The 14,182-nt window shown below is 47.9% G+C and overlaps 1 protein-coding gene across 1 annotated transcript in view; it reads left to right on the top strand.

Moving 5' to 3' along the window:
* Positions 1-14,182, top strand: part of ADAMTSL3 (ADAMTS like 3) — a 143,461-nt gene that overhangs the window by 106,052 nt on the left and 23,227 nt on the right. The window contains exons 18-21 of the mRNA XM_054589091.1: positions 2,423-2,615; positions 2,699-2,878; positions 5,696-5,849; positions 7,927-8,986. Coding sequence (XP_054445066.1) covers positions 2,423-2,615; positions 2,699-2,878; positions 5,696-5,849; positions 7,927-8,986 — 1,587 coding nt within the window. The remainder of the gene's footprint in view (positions 1-2,422; positions 2,616-2,698; positions 2,879-5,695; positions 5,850-7,926; positions 8,987-14,182) is intronic.

Raw genomic sequence — 14,182 nt, 5'->3', positions numbered from 1 at the left:
GCTGCCAAAATAAAGGTAAGTTTACAAAAATGTTTTAGGTTCTAAAAACCAGTGGTGTAGGAATAACAGGAACGGGGTGTTGCGTAATATTTTCCGTACAAATATTTACTGACTCCAAGGGCAATAGCAGTAAAATATCGCCCCAGGGAGAAACTTACCGCGAGGCTGGGTTGCACCCTCAGCGCATCTCTGTTTACCCAAAGGCAGAAGGATTTGATGGACAGGCCCGGGCTCTCCAAGGTGGGGCGCTGCATGTTTATTTGCTCTGCGGGACTGCTCCCCTGGCCTGTCCTCTAACTGCTGAGTGTCTGCGATGTGTGGAGTGTGCTGTGTCCAGGGGGAGCCGGCAGCTTGTGGAAGCCTGCGGGGCCGCGCAGCGGGCCCACTGGTCTGAGGAGAGCGCCAGGGAGGGAAGCAGGGAAGCCAGATGCAAGGCTCCTGTGTTTTCTGTACCAACTTGTCGCCCAGTTCTTGAGTTAAAAAAAAAAAAAAGGTTCGGATTCCGTGGTTCATTGTCTGTTAGTAAGACATTGTTACCCATTTTTTGGGTAAAATGTTTCATTTCCAGTCCCTTGTGCCTCTAACTGTTCTGGTTCTGTACTTTTTGAATGGTGATCAGCCTGAAGTCGCTCACTCCAAGTGGCTCTGGAACATTTTAAATGACACGGGAATTCAGCTGCTTCTTGAAAATTTATAGGCTGTCAGGCACAAAATTAGCAGGATCTAGTCCCTTTCTTGAAAAGAACTTTACGTATTTTCCTAAAGAGGTATCTATTTTGTCTAGGTTTTCAAATATATTATTAAATTCTCTTTTAATTAGAGTTTGCATCCTTGATATTCCAGGGGCTTACAGAACTATTTTCCAGCTTAAAATCTTTTTTTGTTTACATCCTTCTGTTTTTCTTATAGCTCTTAGCTCCCACTTCACACACATTTATGCGTCTTATGGTCTCCATAGTTGTGTACTTATTATGTCTTCACTGAGAACTTTTGCCTTCGTATATAAAAATTTTAGTTTCTGTCCTATTATATTTCTCTTGAATCTTTCCTCTACTTTAAACAATGAAACATTTATTGTAGAAAGGAGAAAAACGGAAAACCACTTTTAATGCTGTTTCTTTTACAGAAAACTAAGTTATTTTTGTCTGATAATGAGTGTTCATTGTATGAAAAAAATCACAGGCAAGAAAAGAGAATAAACCTCCTACAAAGTAGAGATCATCACTGTTAACATTTAGGTGCATATCAAGACTTTTTTCTACCTGCATTTACAAATGCATAAGGCAATAGGATTGTACTCTATTTCATGACCCGCTTCTTCCTAATAAAAGTATATTATGAATGTTTTTAATGTCAATATACACCTACTTTATATTAAATAAATAACATTAAATTTATATTAAATAAACTTAGATAAATATTAATATATTAAAGTATATTAAAATAATAATCTACTTTGTTTTAATGGCCATTAGCATTGTGCTATGTCAATAGCCAATCATTAAGATTGTCTCCCCTCCATGTTGTAAAATCTAATTTAATATTTATTTATTGCTAATACATATGACACTGGAACAAACCTTTTCTTATTGTACATTTCAAACATTTTGTGATTGTTCCCTCATGATATCCCTACAGTAACTAGTTAAACATTCGTGTTCACGAATAATGGAATATCCACAAGTTAAAAGAGCTGCAGTGGATAACTGTCCTGTCAGTTGGGCCGAGCCTCTCGGCGATCTCACCGGGTGCCGGCGTGGGTGGGGGCGCCAGCGTGGGTGGGGGCGCCGGCGTGGGTCCCCCTGGCGGGGGTGTGAACGGAGGGACTCTCCCGTGAAGGCAGTTTGGAAGTAGGTGCCAAAAGCAGCTGCCCTGGTTTTTCGTTTTTACAGATGTTTCATGAGAAAACCTGATTTTTCCAAGATCTTACTGGAAGGGAATCCCAGTGTATGTGTATGTGTAGTAAATCCAATCCTCACATAAAAGAATTTTTCTTAGGGATATTCCAAATAATGAATCCAGGTGCCCTGAAAATGTCCTGAAGTGTGCTTTTCAGCATTGAAAATTTCTTCTGACACCTACATAAATCATCCCTGCTTTGAGCTCTACTCAAAACCAAACCAAGATTCCGTTATTGATACGGGATGGCAGGTTAAGATGGGGAGAAGTCAGCTTCCTCTCCCTCTGGACTTTTCCCCAGTGCGTAAAATCTTGAACCACGACCCCGACGTTTCTCTTGTCTCTCAGCCTCGTCCCTCTCTGTGTCTTTGAGCTGCAACCGTTGCTGGAGACACTGCAGCTGTAGGTTCTGTGCACCAAAGGTCGAGCCTGGAGCTCCAGAGAACCTGGAACCGTCCACGTTTAGACTGTGGAACGTCTCCTTGTCAGACAGTCCCACATCCTCCCTTGTTCTTTGGTACAGGTGGCACACGGGCTCTTGGGGACCCTGCTCAGCTACCTGTGGCGTCGGGATCCAGACCAGAGACGTGCACTGCCTGCACCCCGGGGAGCCCCCCACCCCCGCCGAGGAGTGTGGCGAGGAGAAGCCCCATGCCTTGCAAGCCTGCAACCAGTTCGATTGCCCGCCTAGTTGGCACATTGAAGAATGGCAGCAGGTACGGCCGCCCACTGACCCCCCCACCCAGCAGACTCATGCGTGCGAGGGCCCGGCATTGATCCCCGACTCCTGTGTCCTCAGTGTTCCCGGACGTGCGGTGGGGGAACTCAGATCCGGAGGGTCACCTGTCGGCAGCTGTTGACAGACGGCAGCTTTCTGAACCTCTCAGACGCGTTATGCCAGGGCGCCAAGGCCTCATCTCACAAGTCCTGCGCCAGGACAGACTGCCCGCCTCACGTAGCCGTGGGGGAGTGGTCGAAGGTGAGGGCCATTCCCGGCTTTACGCGCCCTGCTTCCTCACCCTTCCTTTGTGCCAGCCGCCAGGTCTTTCCTTCCCAGGGTGAGAGCTGGGACCAGTGTGTGGACCGGTGTGTGGTGAAGTCTCCTCTCCCTAAAATCATACAGCGCGTCCCGGCTTTAACTCACAGTGACCCGGGCTGAGATTGCATGTTAGTGGGGAGCTGCTTCCTGAGCGTCCCTGAGGTGCTCCTATCTGCCTTACGCTGTCCTTCAGTCAGTGGCCGTGAGATTGCTGATTGGTCCCTCCGAGCCCTGAGCAGATAGATGCGCTTCTCCTCAAGAGTCTTTGCAGAGTCGGGGGGAATGCAAGATGGCATGGCAGTAGTGGTCGCTGCAAAAGCACAGAGCTGCTAACACAGGACAGGAGGATCATTCACAGGGTAGGGTTTTGCTGGGAGAAGAGACAACAAAGGTAGGACCGGAGGCCCATCAGTTCCCGAGGCAACCCTTCTTCAGGGCCGGGGCAGGCTGGTCACACTCCAAGAGGCCAGGCCAAGCACGGTCAGGACCCCTTCCCGGCCCCGCCTGGGAAGCCTCCGCCTGGGAAGCCTCCACCTGGGAAGCGGAGCAGGTGCGTGGGCAGGCAGGGCAGCTGGCCCGGGTCGGCCTTCAGAACCAGAAGCCAACCTTCAGATCCGGGCAGGCCAGGCGCACGGGGTGCCAGCATTTGGGGCTCCCTCCTGGGTTCAGGGTTTTCCCCGTTAGTTGAAGGTTTGCCTCTCGTTTCAGAGTTGCTTTGTTTCGGCAAAGACTCGGCCACCAAATTGCCACCCTCCCTGCAGCTCTTTGCCACAAGTCCCTCTGCTGCAGGGTGGCCCACTTGTGTGTTCTACACAGAAACAGGCCCTTCACCCCGGCCCCAGCCAGGCTGAAGAGCCACACCAAAATTCCCATTTTAAAAAAGATCATTTAGTTTTACAGAGAAGGGAAGGGAGGGAGAAAGAGAGGGAGAGAAACATCCATGTGTGGTCGCCTCTTGTGAGCCCCCTACTGGGGACTTGGCCCGCAACCCAGGCAGGTGCCCTGACTGGGTATCGAACTGACGACCCTTTGGTTCACAGGCCGGCACTCAATTCATGGAGCCGCACCAGCCAGGGTCCAAAATCCCCATTTTCCACAGAGCCAGGCCTCTGGCCTGCGGCTGCAGGAATCCTCTCTCCCCAGCCTAGCTCTGTTCCTGGCATATTTGGACTTTGCTCATTCAGCGGTGCATTTGTTTTCCTTGATTTCCTTAGATTGAAATTTTAGGCACAAAGGAGCTTTCCATTCTTCCCTTGCTGTCCGAGTTCTAAGAACAGAGTGTTGTTCCCAGATGGGGGTCTTCCGGGATCCGTGAGCTCTTGCAGGCTGTTTCCACTCGCCATGCTTTCACGGAGCCTGCGACCGTTTTGTTTTCATTTATCATTCTAACTTCATGCTGTTCCTGGGTGCTTTTAATTTTTTCTACTTACATGACTATCCGGGGTTTGATCCCTGATCTGGGCGTGTACAGGAGGCAACGGACCCACTTTCCTCTCTCACGTCGACATTTCTCTCTCTCTCTCCCTCTCTCCCCACTCTTCTCTCTAAAATCAATAAATACATCCTCAGGTGAGGATTTAAAGAAAGAAGCAGAAAGAACCCACGGGCCCCTGAGCAGAAAAGGCAGAGAGGTGACAAAAGTTCCCTCTGTGGCCTCGTGTTCTGGTGACATCCGTGCAGGAGTGCGGAGGGGCGGGGCTGACACACTTCCACGGGAGAGGAGGCGCGGCCGGGGGTGCCCTCTCCCCTGGCGGCTCGTCAGGGGGCGCGGCAGCCGGTGCGGAGGAGGGCGTTACTGTCGGGCCCCCTTGGAAAGCGCTGAGGGCCAGAGGACCCCGGGGACTCGGGCCGTGCAGGCTCCGATCGGACGACGGGAGAGCGACCCTTCAGTCCGGGGCAGGATGGGCAGTGGCAGGCCGGCAGCTGCGTTTTAGAACAGACCCCAAACGGCAGAAATCTTGACATTATCTGAACAGTTTAATGAAAACTGAGCCGTCTGGAGGGGAGAGGTGGGAGGGGACGGAAATGTGCTTGTTTCCTCCTCCTCCTTAACTGCGGGTCAGTAGATGTTCTTGAAAGGTAAAAGGTGTCATTAAAAGGAACGACCCGAGTCTCTTGTTGGTTTCTTTCATTTTCTTTCTTAATTTGGGAGGGTTCTTTGAGAATGAACCACTTACGGTGGAAAAAAATAAGACATTCAGCCGCTCTTTTAATTTTACATTAGTTTTTTCCTAATACACCTAATAAAGTTGCCAACGTACCTAATATAAATTTTCTAATTACCTAATTAAAATTTTAAATTGCATGTCCACAGCATGATTATCAAATATCAATGAGCATTAAATATTAATGTTACTTCACGTAGAGTAGTTTGGGTAGTTTTTCAAAAACTTTCCTTTCGTACCTTTCTGTTTCTTGAATTCTTGGTCTTGGATACGTATCTTTGTTAAAAAAGCAAAGTCATCGTACTATAGAAAAAACAGCTAAAAAACAAATTAGAGACTCCAGTTGCAAGGCCAACAAACCCCTGCGCCAATAGATTGCAGGGAATTCATTACTATCCCAGAAAGAGAAGAGAAGGAAGGGAGCAAGGCAGGGGAGGACAGGGAAGAAAAGGCAGGGGACTCTCTATGTTCTAAAAGACAGCAGAGCCCAGGAAGCGGCTTGCGCCCTGGCGCACCCACACGTGACGTCCCCTCGTCGTAGGCCGCGTTTGCTCACGCTCCGTGTCATCCCGTTGTGCAATTCTCGTTGCAGTGCTCGGTCAGTTGTGGCTCGGGAACCCAGCGAAGAAAGCAGATGTGTCAAAGGCTGACGGCCAAGGGCCGGCGCGTCCCCCTCCCTGAGACCTTGTGCCGTGACCTTCCGGGGCCCCCTCTCGTGAGAGCGTGCCACATGCCCGCGTGCAGCAGTAAGTGGGGGCGGGGGGGCATCCTGCGCGTCTGTGTCCCGAGGGCTTCCCCTTCCAAGTGTCCGCTGAATATTTCCAAGCTGAGGGTCAAGCAAGCCAAGCCCGAGTCAGAGTTGTTTTCAGCTGCCAGCAGGATAATGTCGGAGGCCAAGATAAAGGTCTAAGAAAAGTCAGTTTGAAGGACTGTCCGCCCGCAGAACAAATGTGTCTTTCAGGTTTCCTCACCTGGATCGCTACCTCCTTACACCCTGCACTTGACCGTGGTGTTTTCCACTTAGAATTCATGAGTGTTCCTTGTAGAAGTTAAGCCAAAATACTTCCTGGGTGTTGTTTTGTTTTGTTTTGTTGGCTACTGATATGTTTGGACTCATTCTGTAAAAGAAGGCATAAGCATTTTTAATTATCCAAGTATCTCTTCCTGCATTGACTCTAAAACCAGAAATACCTTTGGCGTTTAAAAATGGCAGTATGGATACTTCTTCAATTAATTAAGTTATAATTAATTTTAATCACTAAGTTATAACTTACATAAGCTTGGCATAAAGAGTTCATAGTATGGCTTCCTAATATACCAAAGCTGATAGATATGTAGCGTTTGTATATTCACTGTGCATGGGAGAACATATGTTTACATGTGCCTATGTATGTTTTATGCAGGAGGGTGACAAAGGAGTTGTGTGCTGTCCCTGCCGCAGCTGAAAGTGAGGGAGCGGAGGTTGGGGGGAGTTGGGGGCCACGTGCACTGGAAGCGCACAGCTTCTGGGCCTGTTTCTAGCTTTATTTTTTTTCACTGTCTTTCATTATTTGCCTGTAAGAGAACATTAATTACCTCGGGTACCGTCCTGAGCTTATGGTAAGGGGGGAAAAAATCAGAAATTAACTATTATGTTAATGCTGCTTAGGAAAAAAATATATACATGAACTCTAAGTTGACCCACAACTTTCCTGGAGAAACTCGCAAAACAAAGTAGGAACCATGATAATAACTCTTCAAAAAGTGATAGCGTTTGTGGGCCCTTATTATGGAGAGTTCCTTTCGTGCATCAACTCATTTAGTCCCCATAACATTTTGAGACCGAGATAATCCCTGTTGAGAGACAAGGAACCCAGGATTTAGAGAAGGTATGAGACCTGACCGAGGCCCCGGAGCTGCCAGTTGGTCCCCTGTGCTGTTGACCACAAGGCGGTCCCGTTCCTGCGCCCACGCTCTCAGCCACTCTCCGTGCTGATTCATGGACGACGCTAATGTTTTTTCTTGGGAAGTCTTTGAGAACAAACTTTTAAAATTTTGAGCTTCCACGCCCCTGAGAGTCCAGGTTTAATGGTGTCCTGGAATCCAGGGCTGTCCGCGGCATGTGGCGCACTGTCATGCTTTGAGCGGCTTATCGATCTAATTTTTATTAATCGTGGATGATTTTATAGCAGTGTGGCTAGACCATAAACTGCCTGAGAGGAGAGTGAAATTAAAGTAACGCTGGCAGCTTCCTCTAAAATAACAGAATAACATGTGGGACCACATCGTGGGTTCTGAGGGCATGCAATGTGGTACAAGATGAAATTGTAAATTATTCTGGCATGCAGTGGGGAGCGGAGGAAAATGATAAGTCTTACGGAGGGGGGAGAAAAGCAAGAAAAAGACAGTAATATTTCTTCTTCACCCCACCCCATTCCCTGGCTTGCCAACATGTAGGTCATGGAAGCAGACAGGAGGCTGCAATGCACGCTCCCAGCACAGCCAGCGCGCCCTGAGCGGGGCCTCTGCCCCAGCCGCAGCTGGCCTCCCCGTCCCCTTCCTCTGACCGCCGCATCAGAGAGCCCGGCAAGAAGCTTCCATTCCCCCATCCCCCCAAGCCCTGTGGTGTTCTTCCCACTGTCCTCCCCGACCGGGCGCCCACGCCGCCCCGTCACACCTTCCAGTGCATCGTGCACAGACCGATGGGACACTTTCCGCCTCTCCTTTCTCCAGGACACTCATTGGCTCGTACCAGCCTTGGAAGGTTATTGTCGAAAAGCATTTCTCACGGAGATGTTGGTTGGTGTCTTCCTCTTTTTCTTTTTCTTTTTTTTCCCCCTGCAGAGATGAAGACAAAGCCTGGTGGGCGGGGTCCTCAGATCCTGGGTGTCCAGAGAGTCTACATTCAGACGAGGGAAGAGAAGCGTATTAACCTGACCGTTGGTAGCCGGGCCTATCTGCTGCCCAACACCTCTGTGATCATTAAATGCCCGGTGCGGCGGTTCCAGAAATCGCTGATCCAGTGGGAGAAGGACGGCCGCTGTCTGCAGAACTCCAAACGCCTGGGCATCACCAAGTCGGGCTCCCTGAAGATCCACAGCCTCGCGGCCCCCGACAGCGGTGCCTACCGCTGCGTCGCGGGCTCTGCCCAGGAGACTGTTGTCCTCAAGCTCATTGGAACCGACAACCGGCTCATCGCGCCCCCGGCCCTGGGCGAGCGCCCCCGGGAACTCCCGGGGATGGACCCCAGCAAAGCCGACGGCTTGGGAGCCACGTGGCACAAAATGAGGCAGATGTGGAGTCACAAAAACGAGCTTTATCGGGACGATGGCCAAGTGAATAACCAGCCTTTCCTCCGAGCGCTGCTGGGCCACTGCCGCAGTTCTGCGGGAAGCCCCGACACCTGGGAGTTGAGGAATAAGCAGTTTGAAGCAGCTGTCAAACAGGGAGCCTATAGCATGGATACGGCCCAGTTTGATGAACTGATAAGAAACATGAGTCAGCTCATGGAGACAGGGGAGGTCAGCGACGACGTTGCTTCCCAGGTGATATATCAGCTGGTGGCTGAGTTAGCCAAGGCCCAGCCGGTGCACCTGCCGTGGAGGGCCACCCAGGAAGAGGTGCCCCCCGCGGCTCAGCTAAGAGGGGACACGGGACGTGAACCCCACAGCTCGAGTGTGAAAACCTCAGGCAAGCTGACCTTCAAGCCAAAGGGACCGGTTCTCAGGAGGCCAAGCCAGACCACCTCGATTTCATTTAATAAAACGGTCAATTCAAGGATTGGAAGCACAGTGTACATCACAAAAAAGACGGCGGTCATAAATATTCTGTGTGAGCTCGTGACCCCCAGTGAGGTCACCTACACGTGGACCAAAGACGGAGCGCTGTTACAGCCCTCAGAGAAGTAAGTAGGGGAAGAGCTCAGTGTGCCCTTGTGCAAGGCCTTGTTAGTGGTTATTCCGGTTTTCTCGAAAGCATTTTCAAATTCCTTCTCTTAAGAATGTGTTTCCAGCAGGATTCTTTAGGAAGGAAAGTAAAAAAAAAAAAAATGTAAGGATGTGTTTTCCACATAGGCATTTGAGTTTTTAACGTTGAATGGCGCTCTTCCTCGACTCACACGTTGTAGGTGTGATACAGCAGTGGATATGTGAGACTGAGTTTAGGTGTGCATCGTCTCGCTCTTTGCAGAGCACTTACCGTTTAAAGAGAAAAGCAGTGTAAGGCCAATGTAAAAGGAGGCACACTTGCCGCTGTCCTATACTGCATAGGCACTGCAAATCAGCCTACAGTGCTCTGACATATCTCTGGCACGGCGGGGCCTCGTCTGAGCAAACATCAGCCCCGTGAGGTTGGTGAGGCCAGGGTTCATGGTATCCTGTGACATCACTGAGAAACAGAATCCCATGACTAATTCCTGACCAGTCAGAACCAGGGACCAGCTCTGGCTGGTGTGGCTCAGTGGATGGAGTGCTGGCCTGCAAACCCAAGGGTCGCCCGTTCGATTCCCAGTCAGGGCACACGCCTGGGCTGCAGGCCAGGTCCCCAGTAGGGGGTGCGTGAGAGGCAGCCACACATGGATGTTTCTCTCCCTCTCTCCTTCTCTTCCCCTCTCTTTATAAACAAATAAAATCTTAAAAAAAAAAAAAGGAAGAAGAAGAACCAGGGACCATATCTCCTGAACACTGCCAGCGATGTTTGGATATGACACAAACATTAGCCTTGGCAGAAAGATTAGGTGTCTGAATAGTTTTCTATATCATGCCATGTTTAATGTCATGAACTCCAAAACTAGAAGATACGACAGTTCAACAGTTTTTGAGCTGGTCAAAACAAAATAACAAGCCATATGTTATTTTATTGTGATCTGCAAATATATCACAATGCATTTATTTCATATAAAATAACAGGGGATAACAGAAGTATTCATCCCTTTTGCACTCTTCACTGTCTCCCAGTCTTGCTACATAAGACTGTAGACATTTTGCTTTTTTAAGTATGCAGTTAAGAGTGCAAGCCACACCCTCTGTGCCCCTGGAGGCTGTTCAGAAGCACAAACAAAACAGCAGATGTTAAATTGTTTTGTGGACAATGAGGCGGGTTAAAAATGCACGTCTTTTATTGTGCCTTTTGTGCGTTGAGCCTAATGTGGGATCCTCCAGAAGAAAACCAGGTATAACTCAGTGTTTTCTAATAACCTACTAGGCTATGTCTTAGAAGGAAAAGATAGAACAAATTTAATTTTTTAAATTGTTTGCCCTGGTGCGAAATGAAAGGTTAGAAGTAGAATAAACCTCGCAGATCCATAACCTTAGCAGTTCTCAAATCCGTTTTGTCTTAGGGCCCCTTGAATTGACTGAGGAGCCCAAAGAGCTTTTCTTCACATGAATTATATCTATTGCTGTTTACCATGTTAGAAATTAAAACCCAGAAGCACTGAAAACATCTTTCTGTTAATCCATTTTGAAACAACCCTAATCAGCCAGTTACTCATTCACATAAAATAACGTCATTTTTGAAAAGCAATATTCTCAAAGAATTTACTGGTAACAATGGCATTGTTTTACATCTTTGCAAATTAATGTCTAGATTAATAAAATACATCTGGATTCTCATACTTAACTTCTGCATTAAATCTGTTGGGATATGTTTTTTGAACTGAAGCTTCTAGAGGAAATTTGGCCAGAGCCAGAGATATTAGTTGGATAAAAAAAGGAATAATTTAATAGCCATTTCAGATAATTGTGCCTTTTCTTCTTTGATACATGAAAACTAGGAAAGTGGCATTTTACCCTTAAAGGCTAGCAGGATTGTGAAAGCTAAAATCATATTAATGAAATTTTGGTATTTTGTTACGATGAAATGTATTTGTTTATCTTGTACTCTGAATGGATCTTTTACTTACACAGATTTTATAACCTCCCATGGGTCATTTAGAAAATATTGGATCTTCCAAACATTGACAAGCTCCATGAAACAATTTTAAAAGTGCACATATTCTATAACATTGCTACCTGTCTCATCAGGAAAGTCTTTGAGCTAACAAGGGGGAATAGGAATTTTCTGAAATTCTAATCTTTGCTTGAAAGTTCAGATTTATCACTGGCCATGAATTCTGTCCGTTGAGTTCCTGGAGTTGGCCAGCTCAATTTTGTTCATTTAAAGACGTGTTTGCCAATCACCCTCGTCCAAATAACCATAGTTTGTCCGTTAGTCATTCTCTCCAGAAAAAATGGTATTCCCTGACAACCGCCGTCCAAACCCTCACACCGATACTCGTGCATCGTGTGGACTTCCCATTTTGACATACAGAATATTAAAAACATATGGACTCAAGGGTCGTAAAATTAGTGAGTTTTACTGCTTCATTAAGAACGTCCTTATGGGAAACTGGCTTTATTTTTTTTCCCCTGCAAGTGTGTGGAAGGCAAGAATGCAGTGACGGCTGCTACACGTTGGCGCCGCTGCCTCGGCCCCTGCTGAGGCGCCGGCAGGTTGGCCCACCTCTGCTGCTGCTGTCTCTGCAGATGTCAACACGGTGACATGGCAAGTGGCACTTACTATGGCCGTGAAAGTAGTTTTGACCTCACGGGCCCCGGGGGTCCACAGACTAGCCTTTGGGGGCTGCTGCTCTGGCTGAGCAGTTCCATCTTAGATACTGTGAGGAAACACAGGCTGAGGAAGTTGAAGTGATCGTTGACCGATGGCCATCCAAGTCCCACAGGGACAGGAGAGCAGGGTCAGCTGAAGTACATGTTGGTGGAATTGAGTTGATTTTAAATAGTTTGACTTGATCAACTGGGATTAACATTTGTTTCAGAGGCTGAGACGCCTGGAGGTCAAGTAAAGGAGAGGTTTTAACATGGCCCTTCCTATTCATATGTGTTCCTGCATACTTTAAGACTCAGCCATTTGATATTGAAACAATTCCAGGGGGCTAGTTAAAGTTTTGTTTTATCTTACCTGGCTGGGTAGCTCAGTTGCTTAGAGTGTCATCCCAATACGCCACAGTTGCAGGTTCAAGCCCCAGTCAGGGCACATCCAAGAAGCCACCAGTACATGCATGAGAAAGTGGAACAACAAATCGATGTTTTTCTCTCTCTCCCCTCTTCCCCTCTCTCTGTAAAATCAATTAATAAAATTTTTTAAGTTTTTGTTTTAATTTTTAAGAGAGTAAAAGAATATGGCCCATTTTTATTTCCATCGTTTCCAAAGTTACCTCATTAATTTGTCCAACTTGTATTTAATTCGTCTACATGACAGAGGATCTCGCCTTTAGATATATTTTTCTGTGTGTGTTGGGATATCCACTTGAGCAAGAAATCTCAGCTAGAAAAGGAAAGCTGTGGGTGGATTTACTGAGGATGGTCCCTGTGGAAAGGTCACTTTGTCATTAAGCAAAGAACAAGGTCATGTGGCAGAGGCCAAGGTCAGGTCCCTCAGGAACTCCGTTTGCTCGTTCTGCAGCCCAGGGCTGGCCCGGGCTGGCCACGTGTGTGACTCCGTCTCTCGTGGACTCAGCTGTACATTTCGGTGACTTTCACTGCGCTGTCAAAGTGAGACGGGCAGACTGAAGGAATTATTTGAGAATTGCTAAATCACACAAACAAAGATGAAATAACTTAAGAAAACTCGGTAGCACACTTATTTTTCAAGGGTACTTAACTAGCATAAACTTTTGTTCTTTTTTTCTTTTTACATTTTATTTATTTATTTTTAGAGAAAGCAGAGGGAGGGAGAAAGAAAGGGAGAGAAACATCCATGGGTGAAACATCCATTGGTTGCCTCTCGAATGCCCCCTACTGGGGGCCTGGCCTGCAACCCAGGCATGTGCCTCGACTGGGAATTGAACCAGTGACCTTTTGTTTTGTAGGCCGATATGCAATCCACTGAGCCACACCAGCCAGGGGTAACTTTTGTTCTTAATCAACTGTTCCTTTGTAGGGATTTGACAGCGAACTAGAGTCCAGCCCCACTCATAGCTAGGTCTGCCACACTCCCGTTTTGGTCCTGGGAAAGTCAGCGGTTGTGATTTCTGCCCACTTCTGTACCTTTTCTATGTGCGTTGCAGGGGGCTGAGTCTTCCTAGTACATAGACTCTGAGCCATTATTCCTTTCTATTCGGATCATTCATACATTTTGTCGTCCAAGGTTCTTGAGAACTTGCTGTATAAAACTCAGTGAGAATGCACAGCTGTGAATAAAATTTGGTCCTTGGTCTTGAAAAGATCACAATCTAGTGGGAAGAAATTGATTTTTCATCAAATAAATATATGAACCAGAGCAGAAGGAGCCCCGAGGGAGTGGAAGATAACTCTGGGAGTATTGGGAAAAGCTTTAGGGGAAATTGCATTTGATCCAGGACTCGGCGGGTAGGTCGGTGTTTGCCGGAGGGAGGAAGGACATTCCAAATAAAGTGAACAACATATGCAAAAGCTCAGGGCGATGAAAGGTTATGGAATGCTCTGGAAACCGTTAGAAGTTCATTCTGGCAGGAGCATGGGGCAAGCAACATGAAGTAGCAGAATATGGAGACGTGGCCCAGTTCCCGAAAAGACGTGTAGCCCTTAGCAGTCACAACAGCCCTGTCCTGCTGAGACCCGTCCAGTGGGACGGGCCTGCAGAGACCGGAGGGGACGGGCAGCTGACCCAGAGGTTCTAGAAGCCTTTCCAAATTGTTAAGAAAGAAAGAAAATTAAAACAGAACAAACACTCTTTCCGGTTCCCTGAATAATTATCGCACTTGCTGGGATGCGCCTGACCAGCTCGCGTTCTCAGAGTGGCACCTCCACGTGAGTGGCCCTCAGCCTGGGGAGCCATGAGGGGCTCTCACGCAGGAGCCCTGGTTCTGCGCGGGGCGGTCGAAACCCAGTCGCGTGTGGCCTCCGTGCGGTGGCCTGCTCAGTGCCAGGAAGACGGTAGCCACTGCCAGTCCAGTGTGAAAATGCTAATGGAAAAATCCCCCCGTGCCGTTGGTTAGGGAGGATCGGGGTGGCTGGTGTGTCTTTTTAAAAAATGGGGTAGATGAAGCACGCAGTCCATCCCCGAAAGCCTCCGCTCGTGCAGAGGAAGATAAGGAGGCCGGATCCGGCCGCCCATCCAG

Source organism: Pteronotus mesoamericanus, unplaced genomic scaffold, assembly GCF_021234165.1.
Source record: "Pteronotus mesoamericanus isolate MK-2021 breed Mesoamerican mustached bat unplaced genomic scaffold, CSHL_Meso_final contig_1242, whole genome shotgun sequence".
In the NCBI taxonomy this organism is placed as follows: domain Eukaryota; kingdom Metazoa; phylum Chordata; class Mammalia; order Chiroptera; family Mormoopidae; genus Pteronotus; species Pteronotus mesoamericanus.
Note: the sequence above shows the minus strand (reverse complement) of the source record. Positions and strands in the feature narration are given on the sequence as shown.